Raw genomic sequence first — 21462 nt, 5'->3', positions numbered from 1 at the left:
CCTCCCTCCATACATTTCTATGATTCTATATTTAGCTGTTCTATATAAACATTCCCATGTAGTGTCTTAAACCAAATCAGTATTGTGCTAGTGTATGAGAACACGTAGAAAAACATGATCACAAATTGAGTGAAATGGAAAATGTATCAGCATGCAAAAAATGTGAAAAGTAAAATGAGATTTTTACAATTAGTTAAGCTTTATATAGCTACTGAGATAGAGAGAAAGCATTTTTTAAAAATATCTGGAAATATTTCTTGTTAAATAGATCGCTTTTAACAGAAAAATGTTTCACAAAATACACGTCATGTTTACAGGTTGGAATCTTAAAGAACACAGGGCTATATTTTTAAATGTATTTAATTACCTAAAGATCAAGACAGATACCTAGTTGGATTTTTAAAAATACCCAGATCCCCAATTCCTATTGATTTTAAAATCTGGGCCTTAGTCTCCTTTGTCAAATTTCTCCTAAAAACAACTTCACACATGCTATTTGATTAATACCAAATAAAATATCCCCCCCCCCCATGATGATGAACATGCTGGTGAGTGTTAAGTGAGTAGATTTTGTAAAACTAATCTAACATCCATTTGTCATCTTTGTTCTCTATAATCTATTCAAGACCACATTCAACGAGTAATTTGTTAGCCAGGTGATTTTTTTAATTGCTTGTGCAGAACTTTAAGTACATAAAGCATTATAAAAACATATTGGCTATTTCTAGTTGAAGTTCTTGGTTCTCAGCTGCTATACCTTGGAATTGTTCCTTTATGGTACGATGCAGAGAGACAGAATAATTGTGACATCTTTCACAGTATGGACCTTCTCTGGGGATGAATCAGGGGTGTGTAGTAAAGAAGAAGGCTGTTGTCTGGAGGATCCCTGCTTCATTTGTTACAATAGTCAGAAGATGTGCAGTGAACGAGGCAGAGGAAGAGAAAGGACAGCCTCCTGCTATGCAGTTGAATGCTTCCCTGGAGAACTGGATTCTATCCCTACCTCTACAACAGAGTTCCAGTGTGATGCTGGGCAAGTCACTTAAACCAAAATTTTCACAGGTGATCACTATCTGTGTGATGCCCATTTCCTGTGAGCATGCAATAATTTTAGTTCAACAGGTTAAATAAGTATTATGTGAACAGAGAATTTATCAACACTGAGAGATTTTCATTGCATTGGCCATTATATGTGTACATTTTCACATTAAATCAAATTAAGTTGAGATGGAGACAGAAGACCATTGTAATATGAAATCAACTCAAGAACAGAGCACTAAAATAACATCAAAGCACACCAAAATCTCTTTGGTTTGTTTGAAGGGAGAGATTGCTACACTTTTATATCTCAGATATAACCATTGTGAAATACCATGCCATAACTAAAATAGCCAAGGTTCATAATTGCAATTATTTTGCTTAGTCTTGAGCATGGTGTCCCCTAAGTTATGTAAAAGCCATACTCCTGAGCTGGCAATAAGAGAAACAATTAGTAAGAGCTGGCCTCCCCCCCCCCCCCCCCCGCCCAGATTAATGTATTAAGTAATTTTGGGGATAAAATAACTTGGTGCCCAACGTAATTTAAAATTACCCCTTTCAACCCCACACAATCCAAACGGATTCTAAAATTGCTCACCTAGCTAGAAGTAAACAGAAAGACATGACATGCCTGCCACAGGCCTAAAACGGATTTTCAATGTTGCAGTTCTCAACAGGAACGGGCTTGACATATCTGAGAACTGACTGCGTCAGAATATAGTTCTAGTTTGGATCACTGTCACAGGACAGTCACCTGAGCCCCTCAATGCTACGGGGAAAGGGGAACTCCAACCTGTACCAAACCATTGCTTTGAAACCCGAATCGGTCTGCAAACCGTTGTGTTCTAGGAAAGGAAAGGCTCACTTTACAGAGCAAAGCCTCTCGGTATCAATGACACTTCAGTGCCTAAGTTCTAAGATGCACGACCATGCAGCAGCCTATTAAGCAGCAGCCTCTCCCCCCCTCCCTGCCCCAACCAAGGTGCTGCTGCTGCGGAGAGAGAGCTGTGGGGAGTCCTCTCTCCCAGCCATAGCTTCTGGGCAGCCTGCATCCCAAACCTCTCATCCCTAGCCCCACTCCAGAGCCCGCATGTCCAGCTCCCCCACCACCACCACACCCCAACATCTGCTCCAGACTTGAGCCCCTCATCCCCAGCCCCACCCCAAAGCCCGCATGCCCAGCTCCCCCATCACCACCACACCCCAACCATCTGCTCCAGCCTTGAGCCCCTCATCCCTAGCCCCACCCCGGAGCACTCACCCCCCCGGCATCCCAATAATCCTGTACCCCAGGCCTAAACTCCCCTCCCATACGCCGAACCCCTTGGCTCCACCCCCACCACATGAATTTTGTTACGTGCACCAATATGAAGGTGATGTGTCAGACATCGCCTCCATATCGGTGCATATAACAAAATTCATTCCACACATGAGTGGGAAAAATTAGAGGGAACACTGTGTGCCCACTGAAGATTTAGAGATTTCCCTCCTCTCTTGTAACACCTCCTCTTTCCTCCCCCCCGCCCCCCCCAGGTTCCCAAAGATGCATTTTGGAGAGAGAAAGGTGCTTCCTTCAAGTGGAAACATGCAGAGGCCATCTCAAAGAACATACGGTTACTGGGAGTGCAACAGTACACCCAATTAGACTTCAAAAGTCCAACTTTACCTGTTCAACACAGATGAACCTTTTCGAAACTTTTGCCCTTAAAATAACCTTAATAGCATTATTAACTCCATGGTATGAAGCCTGAGACTCTTTTAGATTCAGTATCACTTCAATAAAATTACTAAAATTTAGGTATTGTTGTGGACCATTTTTAAGAAAATCAGTTGTGATGCCAACAGACCCTGAACTGTACAGTGAACTGAAGAACACTGCTTTAATATAATTCAAAGCAGTAGGTGACTATAGATTTTACTGCACTTAAACTGTAATTTGACTTCTGGAACTAGCTAATCACATCAACAGTTGACAATATTTCAGTTAGAAGCCATTTTTTTTATTCTAAAATTCCTAAGTTTTTTTCTTCCAGAGGCAGAAAAGCAAAGGTGTAAGAACAAAATCAAGAAGAGAAAGTTAAACATGGCAGTAATAAACAGTAAGAATACAAGCTAAAATAATATTGAAATACAGTTTGTCAAGTTAAGGTAGTGTAGATAAACCAAATATACACATATGTAACAGATAAATTACAATGTAGGTTTGGCGCTCCTTCCACTGCATACTTTACTTCGCTATCACACATACCAAAATCAGATGACAGCCTTTTGGATACCACCAACGGCATATTATTAATCCACAAAAAATAAATACTAGAGTTAGGAAAGCTTCTAAAAGAAAGACTGAAAACTCAAAAGTTGGAAAATGTCGAAGACACCTCTGTATTTTTTTAAAGGGGAAAAAAATCCCAGGAAATGCCATCTAAAGAACAATGTTAAATAATGTTGTTTTCATGGTTAAGTACTTAAGAGTCAAGAAAATCCAAATTTAAGATTGCACATGACATCTTAATTCTGCACTCTCATGTGCATTATGATTCAAGGTCTAATTATTTGCCTATATATATATATATATATATATATATATATATATATATATTGAAGTATTTGGGAAATATTATGTATTTAAAGATGGTAGAGTATTTTGCAGAGTACAAGGGGTCAATAATAGCCTTGCACAGGCAATCTTAATTTGAGAATGTTTTTGATTTGTGAGTTTTTAACTGTGCATCCTTTATGTTTTTTAAAAATACAATAGCTCTTTTGATAGAATTATATCATTTAATACATGCAACTGGTGATCTAAAATTATCATCTGATTTGCCATATGGGTGCCAGAAACATTCTCTCATCAATATTAGTTATAAGATGATCTTCTACACCAAGTTCCTAATGTTATTTTATATAAAAATATTAGGGTGTCAATTAATCCAAGTTAACTCATGTGATTAACTCAAAAATTAATCGTGATTAATCGGTTTTAATCGCACTATTAAGCGCTAGAATACCAATTGAAATGTATTAATTTTTTTTGGATTTTTTCTACATTTTCAAATATATTGATTTCACTTACAACACAGAATACAAAGTGTACAGTGCTCACTTTATATTATTTTTATTACAAACATTTGTACTGTAAAAATGATAAACAAAAGAAATAGTATTTTTTAATTCACCTCATACAATACTGTAGTACAATCTCTTTATCATGAAAGTGCAACTTACATATATAGATTTTTTTTTATACATAATTGCACTCAAAAACAAAACAATGTTAAACTTTAGAGCCTAAAAGTCCACTCAGTCCTACTTCTTGTTCAGCCAATTGCTAAGACAAACAAGTTGGTTTACATTTAGAGGAGATAATGCAGCCCGCTTCTTATTTACGTCACCTGTAAGTGAGAACAGATGTTCACATGGCACATTTGTAACTGGCATTGCAAGGTATTGTGGCAAATTGCGAGCACTACTATGATGGGTCTTAAGCTTTCTCTTCTTGGGGGGGGTTCAGGGTGCCGTTTCTTGCCCCTGAACTGGGATATTAACTGCCCCGCTAGTGTCCTAGAGGAGGGGAGTGGAGAGGGAGGGACCCGGGCCCACCCTCTATTCCAGGTCCCAACCTAGGGGCCCTAGGGATAGTGGTAAACCACTTGAACTAGCGGTTCCTTCCCCAGGGCTACTTCCCTCTCCTGCCCTTCAGCTTGCGGGGGCTTCCTGCCCTCACTCTGCACAAGCCAGGTATCCGTTTACCTGGGGTCTTGGTCTTCTCAGCCCACCGCAGCACTTCTTCAAACTTCCCTCTGCTTCTCTCCAAACTATTCTCTGCTCCAACACCAATCCACTCTGTTTCTACTCCTTCAAACTGTTCTCTGCTCCAACACCAATCGTCTCTGCTCCAACTCCTTCCCCTGTCTGATTGAAGCAGGGGGGTTTTATCAGGTGACTGGTTTCAGGGGCTCTAATTGGCTTCAGGCGCTCTAATTAATCTATAGCAAACTTTCTTCCCTCTACAGGGAATAAGGCTCCTTTCTAACCCTCTCCTGCTGCCCTCTGTCCATGCTGTATCACAGTATTTATGTGCCAGGTATGGGAAACATTCGTATGCTCCTTCATGCTTCAGCTCTATGCCAGAGAACATGTTCCCATGCTGATGGCGCTTGTTAAAAAAATAATGTGTTAACTAAATTTGTGACTGAACTTGTTGGGGAAGAATTGTAGGTCTCCTGATCTATTTTACCCACATTCTACCATATATTTCATGTTATAGCCATCTCGGATGATGACCCAGCACATGTTGTTCGTTTTAAGAATACTTTCACAGCAGATTTCACAAAATGCAAAGAAGGTACAAATGTGAGATTTCTAAAGATAGATACTGCACTCAACAAAGGTTTAAGAATCTGAAGTGCCTTCCAAAATCTGAGAGGGACAAGGTGTGGCGCATGCTTTCAGAAGTCTTAAAAGAGCAACACTCCAACGTGGAAACTACAGAGCCCGAACCACCAAAAAAGAAAATCAACCTTCTGCTGGTGGCATCTGACTCAGATGATGAAAATGAATGTGTCGGTCCACTCTGCTTTGGATCTTTATCAAGCAGAACCCCTCATCAGCATGGACAGATGCCCACTGGAATGGTGGTTGAAGCATGAAGGGACATATGAATCTTTAGCACATCTTGTACATAAATATCTTGCGACGCTGGCTACAACACTGCCATGCGAACGCCTGTTCTCACTTTTAGATGACATTGTAAACAAGAAGCAGGCAGCTTTACCTCCTGAAAATGTAAACAAACTTGTTTGTCTCAATGATTGGCTGAACCAGAAGTAGGACTGGGTGGACTTGTACACTCTAAAGTTTTACATTGTTTTATTTTGGAACGTAGGTTTCTTTTTGTACATAATTCTACATCTGTAAATTCAATTTTCATGATAAAGAGATTGCACTACAGTACTTGCATTAGGTGAACTGAAAAATACTATTTATTTTGTTTTTACTGTGCAAATATTTGAAATAAAAATAAATATAAAGTGAACATTGTACTTCATATTGTGTGCTGTAATTGAAATCAATATATTTGCAAATCTAGAAAACATCCAAAAATATTTAAATAAACGGTATTCTATTATTGTTTAACAGCGCGATTAATCACAATTAATTTTTTTAATTGCTTGACAACCCTAAAAGTATGCTTAATAGCTAAGATATGTTTAAAAGCTGGACATCTACTTCAAACTTAAACATAACCATCTTCCTTTATGAGCCATAATTTATTTTCAAGAAATCATTTTCCATATTTTTGTTAAATATTCAAAATGATAAATACAGTAACTCCTCACTTAACATTGTAGTTATGTTCCTGAAAAATGCTACTTTAAGTGAAACAATGTTAAGCAAATCCAATTTCCCCATAAGAATGATTGTAAATGGGGGAGTTAGGTTCCAGGGAATTTTTTTTTTTTTTTGCCATACAGTACAGTACTATAGTTGGGAGGTGCCCCCGCCTTACCCAACACAGGCACAGCCCACTGGCACTGGAGACAATGAGGCAGGCAAGGACGCTGAAAGTGCTGTAGGCTAGGAGAAGCACGTTGCACAGAAGCAGCAGCAGCTTCCCCTACTCTGCAAGCACCGGGGCGGGGGACTCAACCCTCCGCCTGCCCACTCTACCCCTTCCCCTAAGCCCCCACCCTTAACCCGCATCTTCTTCTCCCCCCTCCCCCTTTACTCTGCATGCCGCGTCTTTGCTCCTCCCCCATCCCTCCCCTGCCTCCTGCCAGCGGCAATCATCTGGCTTGCAGCATTCAGGAGGCAGGAGGGAGGGGGGAAGAGTGAGGACACAATGCGCAGCTCCCCCTCCCTCCCCTGCCTCCTGAACGTTGCAAGCCAGCTGATTGCCAGAGGCAGGAGAGGTGCGCCACGTCCTCACTCCTTCCCCCTCCCCATGGCAATCAGCTGGCTTGTGACGTTCAGGGGGCAGGAGGGAGAGGGGAGGAGCGAGGACTCAGTGCGCAGGCTCCCCCCTCCCTCCCCTGCCTCCTGCCCACGGCAATCAGCTGGTTTGTGGTGTTTGGAAGGCAGGGGAGGAGGGGGAGCCTGCGCACCAAGTCCTCGCTCCTCCCTCCCCCCCTCCTGAATGCCGCAAGCCAGCTGATTGCCGTGGGCAGGATGCAGGGGTGAAGAGGGGGAAGGCGCTGATCCGCGGGGTCTGCTGGCAGGCAGGAAGCGCTGGGGGGGGGGGGGATAGAGGAGCTGATAGGTAGGCTGCCAGCTGTAGACAAAGCAGTTATAGCAAAGCATTGCACAACTTTAAATGGAGCATGTTCTGTAATTGAGCAGGGACGTAAGATTAAAACAACGTTAACCAAGAGGACGTTAAGTGGGGAGTTATTGTATTTATGAAAGAAGAAAATATATAGAAATTGCTGTGACAGATTTCATTCAGCTAAGAAAAGCAACATCTACAACAGCTAAAAAGTTATATCAGTGTTGGATATTTGCTATTCTAGAAGATGGACCCCTATCGCATCAAAGCAATAAAACCATGCTTTGGTTGGTATAAAGGAGGAATTGGATCCAATTAAAGTAGTGAATACACACAAGAAAAAATCTCAGACATTTTAACTTTAAATTGTATGTTATGAGTAGTATATTTAAATGTAGTTTTAAACCAGACATCGACATAAAAAGTTTCACCACAATAATTCAAATTTTTAAGCAGAACAAGTTATGCAGACTCTGCTTTTAAACAGGGCCAGCTCCAGGCACCAGCCCACCAAGCTTGTGCTTGGGGCGGCACCTGGAGGGGGGTGGCCCGGTGCGGCGCTCCGGCTCCAGGGAGAGCGGGGCCACGGCCGGGCTCGCCGCCCTCCCCCCGGCCAGGGCTGGCCACCGCGGAGAGCGGAGCCCCGGCCGGGCACTCCGCCCTCCTCCCAGGGCTCCGGCCGCCCTCCCGCCCCCCCCCCCGCGCCCTCCCCTGCCGTGAGGGGGTGGGGCGGCCGGAGGCTTTTTTGCCTGGGGCGGCAAAAAAAGCCAAAGCCGGCCCTGCTTTTAAAGGTACTCCTAACTGATCTCTGGCGGAAAAAGGTCATTGTCTATGTTGGTGGGCTTTTTTTAAGGGCTAAATAGCTGGAAGCAGTGGAAATGCATTAATAAATATTGCTCAGGCAGTAATAAAAGTTAAATAGGGCTGGCATGAGAGGAAGCAATATAACTTTTAAACTGGGTCCTAGTAAGCCATAGGTTCATATGCCCATGATATCTAGCACTTTAGAATCAGTGCTAAATACTTGCCCTACTATAATGCATTTCTGCATATACAGTGAGGAGATTTATATATCTTATTAAAAGAGAGGAAAACCTATCTTATACAGTGAGCATTTGATACTAGCATACTGTGACATTATATGATTAAAATATGACCATGTAGATCATTGTTGCTACCACTGTTATATAATTGCAACCAATCATGTACAAAATATGTCATGTAAGGTGTCAATGGAAAAGTTATGGTTTGCTGAATATGATTATCCTATTTGTATGCATGTATCATTTTTGTATCTGAAATTATGAATATTAACTACGTACCTGTATTTCAAATGTGTTTGGTCCTGTGCTAACACCCGCAAGGTAGTTTACATCCAGTCTAGCCAGCACATTGCGAATGGACTATTCAAGGTGATGGCCCATCAATGAACACAATGGGCCATGGAAGAAGCTTATCCCCACTTGATGGACTTTCCTGTGGAAGTTCTAGCCAGAATATGGGTAATGGCCCCTGCTACGACTTATCGAAGCATGCAAGGGATGTGACCAGCTCATGTGACACTGGACACCATCTTGTGCCTGTACTTTTCCACTGACTGTACTAAGAGCAGACGCACCCCATGACAGAAAGTATAAAAGGCCCTGGAAGCATCTCCATTTTGCCTCTTTCCTGCTCTGGACTATGGACTTACACTAATGGGAGTATTCTAACCGAAGGAATGAGGACCTTCCAATCTTTTGGAAGTAACCAGAGACTCAACAAGCTAGCAGGGGTGGCCAACCTGAGCCTGAGAAGGAGCCAGAATTTACCAATGTACATTGCCAAAGAGCCACAGTAATACATCAGCAGCCCCCCATCAGCTCCCCTCCCCACTCCCAGCGCCTTCCGCCCACTGGCAGCCCCACAATCAGCGCTTCCCGCTCCCTCCCGATCAGCTGTTTCGTGGCGTGCAGGAGGCTCGGGGGGGGGGGGAGGAGCGAGGGGGTGGAGTGGGGGAGGGCCTGTGGCAGAGCCAGGGGTTGAGCAGTGAGCACCCTCTGGCACATTGGAAAGTTGGCGCCTGTAGCTCCAGCCCCGGAGACTGTGCCTATCCAAGGAGCCGCATATTAACTTCTGAAGAGCCACATGTGGCTCTGGAGCCACAGGATGGCCACCCTGACCTAGCAGTTTATTCCATCAGTGCTTCAAACCTGTTCAAAGAACCTTGCAATTATTTAATGTATTTGATTCCTTTGACTCTCACCTCTTTCTTTTCTCTTATAAGTAAAGCTTTAGATATTAGATACTAAAGGATTGGCAACAGCGTCATTATTGGGTAAGATCTTATATATTTAGCTGGGTATGTGGCTGGTCCTTTGGGATCATGAAATTGGTTTTAAATAACCATTCATCGTTAAGTCTAGTGTCGAAGTGATGAAACACAGACTGGAATACTTAAGGAGCCTGCATTTCTGACTTCTTCTTAGCCAGTGTGGTGAGACAGAAGTTTACTTTTGTTGCTGGTTAAGTAGATCTTATGGAAGAATAACCACCAGTTTTGGGGTATGTCTGCCCTATTTCTCAGCAGTTCGTTCTGAATTTGGTATTCTCAGTTGTGATCCACTGAAGCACGGTGACACACATGAAGTAATAATTTATCATAGGGAAAAACAAAACAGTGTCTTCAAACAGGATTACATCAATGTGATCTAGGAACCTTTTAGTTGGCACACGCAAGTCTCCACAAGAGGGTGTTTCAGCACAACAACTTGGTGCACACTGCTGTTTACACCCTCACAATCTGAACTATGAGGCAACAGTGTAGACAAGGCCTTTGTCTTTCACATCAGTTCCATTCTGTTACTAATGTGTTTGTTTGTTTTTAAACCTTTCCCAATTCCATGCTGTGTACACAAGCCCATCTCATTCTTTTTTAACTTGTATTTGTGGGGAAATGGGGCAAACTGTCAGCTGCTGAGTGGAAATGTTGTCTAAACTCTAAGCTACTTATTTGCTTTTACAATGATTTTTATGTTCCCTCTTGCTGCTTTTTTACTTTGTGGATATTAAAATATTGCCAACATGCATGAAAAGATATTCTCTGGATCAAGGGCCTCCAACTCCAGGGAGAGAGCTTCCTCCTCCTCACATGCTGCTAAACATACAATTTGTTAATTTCATGCTTTGACTACCTGAACATCCTCCTCTATGGTCTCTTCTTAACTCCCTCTGTTACACTACAGAAATCTCTCTCTTTCTCAGAGACTTTCTTTCCTTTTCATTGCATGACATCTGGGCATCCCCAAAGCAATATAAGTCCCCCTGCTTACAATGAAACAAGGTTCCTCACATCATTCAGAGGATCACAAAAACCACATCATCTTTAAGAGTTGTGTCTATTGATGATAATCCTGCAGTCACAATATCTGCAAATGCCCAGGGGTATGCCCACATATACCTCCACAATCTCTCTTCTTTTTGAACATGTACCCCCATTCTACAGTACTGGGCATCTCTCAATTCCTCATTCCCTGTCAGAGATTATTCCTTTGTTCACCTGATAACATTTGCCTGGAAGAGTCTGGTCATCTGCCTTTCCACTGCTCACTGCCTTAGATGTTTCAGATATGCAGCCTGAAACCCCCTAGTTCTGATCTACCTACAAGTGTTGATCAGCTTCCCACATCAGTGCTTTGTCGCTCTCATTTTCTCCTGTCTTCATCCACTCTGGCACTTCTTTAATGTAAAATTTCTATATGTGAAACAGTTATGAAATTCAATTGCACTGCATTTTCCACCTTGTCCTACCCATGTACAGAACTGTAAAATTGGCCACATGTATTACTGTGATGGGGTGATTGTTTTGCCTTTTGCTGTCACTGAACCATCAAGTATTGGGCCACTATCAGAGGAAAGATACTGGACTAGAAAGGTCATGGGTCTAAAACTGTATGGTAAGTTTCCTGCAAAATGCAAGGAGAAAGTTTACTGACTTACGGAAATTTTATAGAAAAGAGGCACGCAATCACAATTACATGCTTACAATTTGGCCTAATGGAATTTTATATTTGTGTTTTGAGTTGAACTGAAGCCAGCTTCACATCTGAGTTTAAGTTGTCTTTTAGAAATATTAGTGACAGCAATTTTTAAATTGTTTTTCACAAGACACACAAAGGTGCTGGTAAAACCCTCGCAATCTATCTGAAAACATATCTGCAAGAGATTCCAAATGACATTTTAACAGAGGAAAAAGCTTGTGAAGTCAATGTGCAGCCAGAGGTCAAACAAATCTACCAAAACCACACTTATTTTTTTTCCTCAATGCCACTCTGACTAGTTCAACTACAATGGTACGATATTTCTCCCTTCTGAGTCCATGTCCTTCAAAAATTAAATGAAAGAAGTGAATCCTATAATTTAAAATGAAATAAGCTCAGCAGGTGAGTAAGCTTTGTGAGGATTGATTACTGAGTATTGATTTTCCACTGGTTGTGCAAGCTGAACTCCACAAGGCCACCTTCATATTAACCTAGAAAGCATACAAGCTATCGCAGGTTAATTTATATAAAAAGGTTTGCATTGTCAGATGATACAGAAAAGAGCACAATGCTACAGCCTCCAATTGCTTTGTTCGCACAGACTTCAAACATATTTTTATTGATTTTTTTTTTTTTACAACAAGCATCTTTTCATTTGCACGGTTTACAAGTATTTTGTTTACCTGCTCTGTTATATTTAACTATTGTTTTGTAATGGAGAGACAAGGTGGGTGAGGTAATATCTTTACTGGACCAACTTCTGTTGGTGAGAGAGACAAGCTTTCAGGGTTCACAGAGCTCTTCTTCAGGTCCTTTAGCTCGAAAGCTTGTCTCTCTCACCAACAGAAGTTGGTCCAATAAAAGATATTACCTCATCCATCCTGTCTCTCTAATATCCTGAGACCAACATGGCTACAGCCACACTGCATAGTATTTTACATGTTACATTTCCCCTCTACGTTGGGCAAAAGTTCAAGTGTTGTTCCAAGTAAAAACATTATAGTGCTCTAATACTAAACCAACCAACTATTGTAATGTCTCATTCTTTTTAAAGGTCTCCTCAAATCTTCTTGTAGAGTCTTCCACACTGTGAAGAAAATATATTTTATAAAAAACAGTTTTAGAAGAGCTTACTGTGGCCTTGATGCTTCTGCCTGGTCTGTCTGAAGTTTCTCTCCTCCTTCCACTTCCATTGTGCAGTAAACAATCCGATTGGGAGCTACTGACTTTAAACCTTGCACTTCCATTATAACAATCTAAGCAAGAAGAAAGGAATACAAACAATTTATATGTCAGACTTTAGAAAATGTTAAACAACACAGATGTGGTATTAAACTGCTACACACAGAAAAACAAATAATTCACTCAAGTCTCTATAAATAGACATGAATTTATATTTTCCCCTTACTATCATCTTTAAATAATATACACTATAGCAATTAAGGAACAAGAATGTAAAGTTATGCCTTGTGCTCTATTAATCTTCAGTAGGGTTCTATTTGGGTACCTGTTGAAATCTCTCGTGTCAACCATAAACTAAACATTGATGTAAAGTACTTACATTTAAAATTAATGTTTACATTGAGGTCTAAATGCTAGAACAGATTACAATTTTTAAAGCAAATGCTTAAATAAATATTCATAAAAAAAATAATTTTCAGAGTTTTAAGGGCTGATCCAATGCACATAAAGTCAATCAATCTTTCCATTAACTTTAATGGGCATTCGATCAGGCCTTTAATAAATAAGAGGTACAAGTGATATGAGGAACATATGTTACACCATAAAAGTTTTGGTAATTTGCCTGTTGTAAAACTGATGGATAGCTTCTAGAGGGTTGCTTAATTAATTTTGGTGTCAGAAGATGTAACTAAAAATGGAGTTTTCCCATATCTTCTATGAAATTTTTATTTTAATTGTTAATCATCATTTTCTGTCATAAAAAAAGTCTATATTTTTCAATTCACTAGAAAGAGTATCTAGCTGTTGCTGGAAAGGGTCAAAAATGTAACATGTTGCAAATAGACAGCTAAATACTAGAGCTGCGTGGAGAACGGAAGTTCTGTTTTTCAAAGGATTTCAGCATCTGAATTGGAGTGAAAACAGAAAATTTTGAAATTCTGCAAAGGAAAAGTATTTAAAAAAAATCATTTCATTTCAGGTCAGTTCAAATGTTTTATTTCAATTTTGACTTTTTAAACTTAAATAAAACAAAATTCAAAACAAAAAAAATCATTTCAAAACAAAAAACCAGGAACATTTGTTTGAAAAATGTTGAAATGGGATGTTTAGACATTGTCTAAACTTTTTTCCATTTTTCTTTCTAAGTGAAAAATTGGATAAATTGACCCAAAGTTTCTCCAGCAGTTCTACTAAATAAACTCACTCAAGAAACACTTTAAAGCTGTCTTAATTTAAAAAAATATGACGTATTTGTTCACATTCACTTCTCTAATATATACATATGAAGAGACTCTATCATATGCAGTTTCTTTAGATGGAGAAGAAACAAGTTCTCATTGCTTCCAGAATGGCACATGAGCATAATGATGTCATCATACTAACAAACACAAATAAGAAGCCCTAGGATGTGTCCACAAACTCTTCCAATTTGTATAAACACTTCCACATGAAAATGAGTTGTAGAAAAATAAATAAGATTTATACAAAATTCAGTTTTAAGCATCAAAGATGTACAATAAAAGCAAAAAAAAAAAAGTAGTCTTTAAACTGAAAATGTCCCTGTAAAGCAACAAAACTCTAAATAACTGAGGTTATATTTTCCTCTCAAACCATATGTGCAGCTCCTATTAATGCTAAATAATATTACATATTAGAACAAAATGCATACCCTTGATTTTTACTGTATTATGAATTGACAGGCAAAATTCTAATATAGTTGGAAAATTATGTTATTGTAGTTATTTTTCAATATTAGCTAATTTTTACAGAAAGTATAGGGGTTGTCCCAATAATGTGAGACTCAGACCAATTATGGATACCAGATAATAGCGCATTATGATGAGAGGAAAGATGTTCTTGCGACTAAAGCACAAGACTGGGAATCAAGGGACTTGGGTTTGTATTCACAGCTGCAGCACATATTTCTTCTGTGGCTTTGAGCTTTTCTCTGTGCTCCAGTTTACCTCTTTACAGCTCTGTAACACAAAGATAATAGCCCAGATTTTCTGTTGTGCTCAGGAAGAGGTCAGTGCAGCAGAAAAGAGAGAGACACGTTTTCTTCATCTGTCCCCTCAGCCAACATGCTGGGTAATAGAAACTGCAGGGGGACTCTGGAACACATTGCAACAGCAGCAAATCAGAGCCTTGCCCCCCTCACCCACTTGCAAGTTGAGGGAGGATCACTGGCAACAGCCCAGGAGTGGGATGCTGTTGCTTGGGATCAGAAGCCTGGAGGAGGCTGTGGGCCATGTGACGGCTGCTAAGACTGGCCTCCAGCAGGCTCCAGCTGCATCACGAGGGCCATGCAGCATTGGCTACTATTGTGACAAATCCCCTCTCCGCTCATGGGAGAGCTAAAAGCCTGGTGGCCTCAAGCTCTAGAGGCAGGGCTGCGAGGGGGATAATGACTACTTTGCAGACCTGTGTCAGAGAATTTTGAGATCCCATATGAGCAGAGAGGTTGCATGTGCGGGCAGAAAAATGTGAAATCTATTAAAGGACAAGGAAATAATTCAGGGAAAAATACAGTTGAAGGTTGCAGCTAAACAACTGGCTGGACCTTTTTGAGTTTTCCAATGCCAGACCTATGACCATCCCCACCTAGATATGGTCCCTAAAAAAGCTGAAGGAGAGTACAGGATTATTCGCCATTTATCTTACCCACAGGTGATATGGTGCTTTTGTCTTTCTTCACTTTTAAATCCCTTATCGCCTGTGGATGAACACCTTTCACAAAACAATAATTCCATCTCACCTCTCAGTCCTCATCCTCAGAGGAAACCTGCACAATGCCTTCAAAAGGCAAACCTGGGAGCTTAAATTCATAACTTTGCTAGACAGTATAAATCATGGTCTTAATAAAGACACTGGATTTATGGCTCATTATAGCAATTTGTAACCCACTAACCGCCCCCACCCTTTCTTGTCCTATGACTGCAGATGTGTTAACGGGCCACTTCACATTGAACAGTTTCTTACAATATGGGTTGACTACTTATGCTAAACAATCTATTCCACCTTGTATTTAGCTGTGACACTCTGACTACCTTTCCCAGACCCAAGAAGAGCTCGGTGTAGCTTGAAAGCTTGTTTCTTTCCCCAATAGACATTGGTCCAATAAAAAAAAGACACTGCCTCACCTACCTTGTCTCTCTAACATCTGTACTTTGGTTTTATTTCTATTCACTTACAAAAATCCACCTTTAAAGATAAGGTTGGGGGGGTAGGGGAAATGCAAGGGATTTCATAGCTAATGATAAAATGTACCATAAAGCCTCCAATACCTTGATACAACAGCATGCATTATGAAATGGATAAAGCTAAGACAATACCACATTGGGGTGACAGGTACTGCGCTACTCAGAGCATTTTTTTTTAACTGAAAAGTACCACCAATAACTACAAAGCTTTGTAAAGAATAACAATTACATCATTGCTTTATGAATTACTATCTTTGTTATTTGTGATCTCCATGCTCATTACATTATTTCATAATCGCTAGTTGAGCCATTGAAACATTATGGTACCTAATAATACCTATGCTTCCTTTTCTCATGCCAAATGAATAGCTCTGTTGAATGCAACTATTGTGATGACTCATTTCTATGTTGATGTGTTTTTGTTTTCTTCTTCAGTTTCCATTTTAATTAGAAGGTACATTTGTCTCTGATATCAATTCTGGATGCTCGGAACAGAAAACTAGATGGTCAAGACAATTCCAGGTGAAAGGAAATCATCATATTCTCATTAGGTGATAAATAGCTTTCTAGGTGCTATTTGTTTGTATTGTATTCCTTTCCCATACCTGTTTAGTAGCTGAAATAGACAAGATATGAAAAAGGCACCTTCTGCCACTATTTCTATCATTTTTGTTACAAGTTGTTGTAAAAAGGCCCTCTTATAACAATTCCAACTTGTGAAACAATTACTCTGTTTCATAAAACGATGATACCATCTGCATAGAAAATGTCTATACAATGAAAAATTGCCTGCTTACAAATACTAAACTCTGGAATGAAACATTATTATAATCCAAGTCAGAAATGAATGCTTGACTGAACAGTGATTTTAACACAGTCAACCCAGATTGCTTACGATGCTCAATTGCAGTAACTTTGAGTAGATGTATGCATATTCTCAGGGGGAAAATAGGTTTCCTAAACTGTACAGTACATTTGCTTCGATGATTAATCTAGGCCATTTAACCCCCCCCCCCGACACACTCACACCCCCTGCTGTTAGTGTCTATTTTTGAAGGGCAGAAAGAGTGTGGAAAGCAACGAGTCTCTTAGAAAGCAGAAAAAGGTCTGTTGGCATGGGAAGTGGTTGGTATCTCAGTGACGCAACCCTTTCTTCTACAAAGAAAAACAACAATGGTAGTTCAGAATTACGCTGTTTACCTGCTATTGTGACGTGGAATAACTAAGATTACTGTCCACGAAAGAGATGAGAGGGAAAGTTTCATTCTACATTTTGTTTGTTTACTTTGTGAATCTGACAGCATTCTGTGTGTAGCCTATTACACTATAGTAACTTTCTATCATGTGGGTCTTTCAAACAGACACAGAGAAGGCACAAAAATTTTAAAAGTAGGAAAATGTGGCTGTAAAATGATAGTAACTAGCAGTATGATGAAAAGGCAGATGTAAGTACCTGAAACTACTTTTAGCTTTTTAAAAATGGATTACATTTCAAAGCTGAAAGTGTCCCTTTAAGGAAGCCATTGTACTTAAAGTTACTAGCTATTTACATTTTATCTTGTGGAAAAATCTCATTGCGATGACCAAAATAAATATGGAATCTTAACTGTGTAGAGAGCATGGTTTGAAATAATCTACATATCAAATTTTGCCTACATTTCTTTATTATTTCCCCATTCCTTAGCCTCAGTTTGTACCCCTTTGTCATTTTCAGTTGTGACCCCTTCTCATTTCTATACTTGTAGACAGTGCTCGTTCCCAATATCTTCCACACTGTTGAAATCAAGATATAGGGACAATTTATTACCTGCTTCCTAGATTTATTCTTTAAATAGCATTAATAGATTCCCTCTGTTCTTTTTGTCTTTCATAATTCTCATATAGCTGTTCAGTGTATCTGACAAAGATTCCCTAATTTAATCACATCCTGCAGAAGTATGGACTGGATATTTTAAGGTCCTCAATTTACCAGCATTCAGATGTTATAAACTGCATACAGAAGTACTAGTATAATCCTGCTTTTCCTTCAGGGATACCACTTCATACTTTAACGAGTGGGACAGTTTTTGTATACAGAGGAATAAGTTCATTATGCTTCAGTTCAAAAAAATCTATGATGTCAGTTTCAACTTAGTTTCCCCCCACCCACTTTTTTTTCTTTGAGATTTAGCTTTAAGTGAATAGGATGTATCGATCTCAGGCAAGAATCTGGCTTTCAGATTTTTAACGCTCAGCTTTTAAAATATAAGTCTCGCATGCTGAAAAAATGCTACCCGTACAATAACACTTCAGAAAACTAATCTACTTTTTGACTTGTCAAAAAATGAACTGTAGCCTCTTGACCTATAGAAAGCCTGTCAGTGACAGAAAAGGCTACAAGAGCTTTGTAAATTCACTAAAACAAGCTGTGTCACCAGACTCCTCATTGTTTAAGCTAGATAAGTTTCTAGTGGAAAAACTATATTCACCCCAAATTGAACATTTACAAGAAAATTAGATTTTTTTCTTCTTCATGTCACCCCTGAGCATCTTTTAGATTTATTAGCTTTCATGATTCTTCTGATTTTTAGTTTTATTGGCTGTTGTGATTCTTCTAATCTCAATACATTTCCTTACCAAATATGTCACTCATGGTGTGAAATTTGTGTCCATCTCTAGAAATCTAAAGCAAGTTGCAGAAAGCCTTTTTTTTGACATTTCCATTAAACTCTCAACATCCACTCGGTAAAAAGCAATCTCCTTTTATAAAATAGGACATTTTCTGTCTGCCATGCACTGTAGGAGCTACACAACCAATATCTGCTATGGAGACTTATGGCACTATTTTCAGGCTTTGCATTCACTCTCTTAAGTGGGTTTGGTGAAAACAAGGGAGGTATGTATTGTTTTATTTAACAGCTCATTCATTTCATGTATTTTACCACTAACACAACCACTTGAGTACCTGTCTAGCAGATGAACTGCTGTTGTTTTAATGCATGGAATGAAGGACTATTGTTGTTTTAAAAAAAAAAAAAAAAAGTTAGCCTTTTACATATGAATATTGCATGTAGAGGAGAAGCCCTACTCTTTTTCTTCTTTTCCAAGTAATTAAGGATTTAAATTGCTCCTAAAAACTCTCCCATTACAAGAATGCTAGACATGTTTTTGCATTGATACATGTATCAATCAGAATCTTCCTATCATTTTGCATCTTATTAAAAATAAATCAAATGGATGAAACTTGAGAGGTTACCCTCCTGCATCAAACAATCTCAAATAAATTATTACTATCAGTTCAGGTACAGTATCAATGTGATCAGTATGCATTTGCATTTTACTTTATGGCTCAGTAATGGCAAAGAAAATGGTCATAGCATTTTTGCTTAATTGTGAGAGTTCTGAATTAGCATAAAAGTCTTAAAAAAAAATTAAGAGAAAACGGTTACTCGTGTCCACTAATCACTGTGCTCTGAAGTCCAGTGTATAAATTAAATTCCTTAATGACTTCAGAACTGACATTTTAAGTGGCACACAGTACAGGAGACAATATTATTTAAAACATTTAGTCAGTGTAGGTTGAAGCATTTCTTCAAAAGTTCACTTCTAAACCATAAATTGATTTACTAATGCCACCAAGCCATGTCAAGTATATACAATAGCTACAGCAGAGAACTGTTGAAGATTTTAGTTTAGGATTTGGAAGCACTGTAACTGTTGACTTCTAGAAGCCACAGTAATAAATAGGAACAACAATTGCGGACATGGAATTATTGGTAAAGGGTAGGGCTGGTCGAAAAATTTCAAAGGAAAATTTCCTCAAAACAGGGTTTCATCAAAACCAAATTTTTTCGCTGGTACAGATCAACTTCAGTGGAATTTTCCATTAAGAATATAAATCTGCTTCAGTTGTAAAAGCCGACCTGAGCTGAAATGAGAAACATTTAGTTTCAGAATTTCTCCCTCTGCCTAAACCACTGCAATGCATCATGGGAATTGTCGTGCCATGTACCTCCTGTTTCTATTCTCCAAATGGTCCTAGTCTCCTGGCCAGACTTCACCTCCCAGGAAGCACTGCAGTCTCTCACTGTAGTGGAGCAGCTGCAGTGCTTCACAGGAATTGTAGATTCTGAAAACTTCAGCTCCCTCAGGGCACCACAGTTGCTCATGCACAGGGAGAGAGATGGCAATGAAAGGGGAAGGGAAAACATTTACCTTCAATCAAAATGTGAAAGTGGATCATTTCAACATTCCCAAATGTTAATTTTTTATTCCGCAAAAAGTTTCGATATTTTGACTTTGTTTCCTGAATTAAGATAAAATCAAAATGGCAAAATACTGCAATTTCCCCAGGACAAAAGTTCTGTTTTTCAATCAGCTCTGATGAAGAGCAGTTCCTTAAAGAAGCACAATCAGTCCCAGTTCACAGACCCAAAATTTAAACCTACCTAAAAATACAGGCTAAAGTTTTCAAACAGCTAAAAAAAATATGACATTTTCACAAATGACATGCTGAGCACCTACAACTCCAATTTTCATCAGCATCTTTGAAAACTATTTAGGAACTTAATTTGAAACACCTATGTTTGAACATATTGGACATTTTACACATTTCATCCTCTGTGGAAAAGCGTGAGTCCTCCTAAATGAAGGCTATTCATAACGCAAATAAAATCCCAGCTACTTACACTAGTAGCCAATTAACAATGAATCCAAGATGCTCGGAATGTTTGTGATTACAGGTGTACATACTTGACTTGGGAAATCTTTTTAGCCCAAGCAGCCAAATTATAAACAACTAAAAACAAGGAGCTGTAATGGGAGGTGTTAGGCAACCTTAATATAAGGATCACTTACCAGCTCCCCCAATAACAACATTGAAAGCTTTTTATTTAAAGACACATTGCTTAGAAAAGAACAATTGTTTAAGAAGTATATGCACACTTCTAAGTTTATTTTAAACTAGTTAAAAAAATTAAAACAATAATATAATCCAAGTTGCACTTTCATTCAGCTGTGTAACTATTCTCAAATGCGCAGAATGCGCTCTAAATGCAGCACATGTAAAGGTGTCAAATACAAACTCCAGTCTTTCTTTTTACTCATGCTATTATCACAAGGAGAGGCTGGTATTCCCTGGTATAGGGTTTGCATTAATAGACATAAGCCCTGATCCTGAAATCTTATGCCCACGTGCTCTCCTACTGCAGTATTTTGGACTCAATGTGCATGCAAGAATGCACCCATATGGAAAAGATTGCAGGATCAAGGCCTTCAATTCTTCCTGAGTATTCTCAAAAAGATCGCTGTTTTCTTGAGGAAAATACAGAAGATTTCAAAAACTGTCTTTCCTGCTACTATTAATAATGAGCATGGAAGATGTAAATTGCACGTTTATTTATATTACTGCTGAGTAAAATGGATAATTTGTTTGTGAACTTTTACAGCTTTGAGTCCATGGCAGACGACAGACTATGTTAATAGTCGTAGAGGTAGAGTTAAGGCAAAAATAATTAAATTAAGGAAAAAGAGAAAGAAAAAACAAAAGCAGACTTCTGATTTGCCTTTTTCTAGTTTTGCCCACAAGGGAAATCAAACTAAAATAAATATGATAATACTTTCCCACACAATAAGAGAGATTCTTACCCTTAACCTCTGGAGAAGCTATGCAGGTGAGCTGAAACAATGGAGGATAGGAAGTGAAAGCCAAAATGGACTGATGGATTAAAAAGAATTCCAGAGTTGATCAGATAACCTTCACTTTCATTCCTAATTATGG

At 39.2% G+C, this 21462-nt stretch overlaps 1 protein-coding gene across 14 annotated transcripts in view; it reads right to left on the bottom strand.

Annotated features, from left to right (window-relative positions):
- Nucleotides 1-21462, bottom strand: part of CADPS2 (calcium dependent secretion activator 2) — a 568361-nt gene that overhangs the window by 297766 nt on the left and 249133 nt on the right. For all 14 annotated transcript variants that reach the window (XM_065555914.1, XM_065555920.1, XM_065555939.1 and 11 more), the window contains one exon: nt 12457-12578. In XM_065555914.1, the coding sequence (XP_065411986.1) occupies nt 12457-12578 (122 nt within the window). The remainder of the gene's footprint in view (nt 1-12456; nt 12579-21462) is intronic.

This window comes from Chrysemys picta, chromosome 1 (assembly GCF_011386835.1).
Source record: "Chrysemys picta bellii isolate R12L10 chromosome 1, ASM1138683v2, whole genome shotgun sequence".
Taxonomy (NCBI): domain Eukaryota; kingdom Metazoa; phylum Chordata; order Testudines; family Emydidae; genus Chrysemys; species Chrysemys picta.
This window is presented reverse-complemented; position numbering and strand designations above follow the sequence as displayed.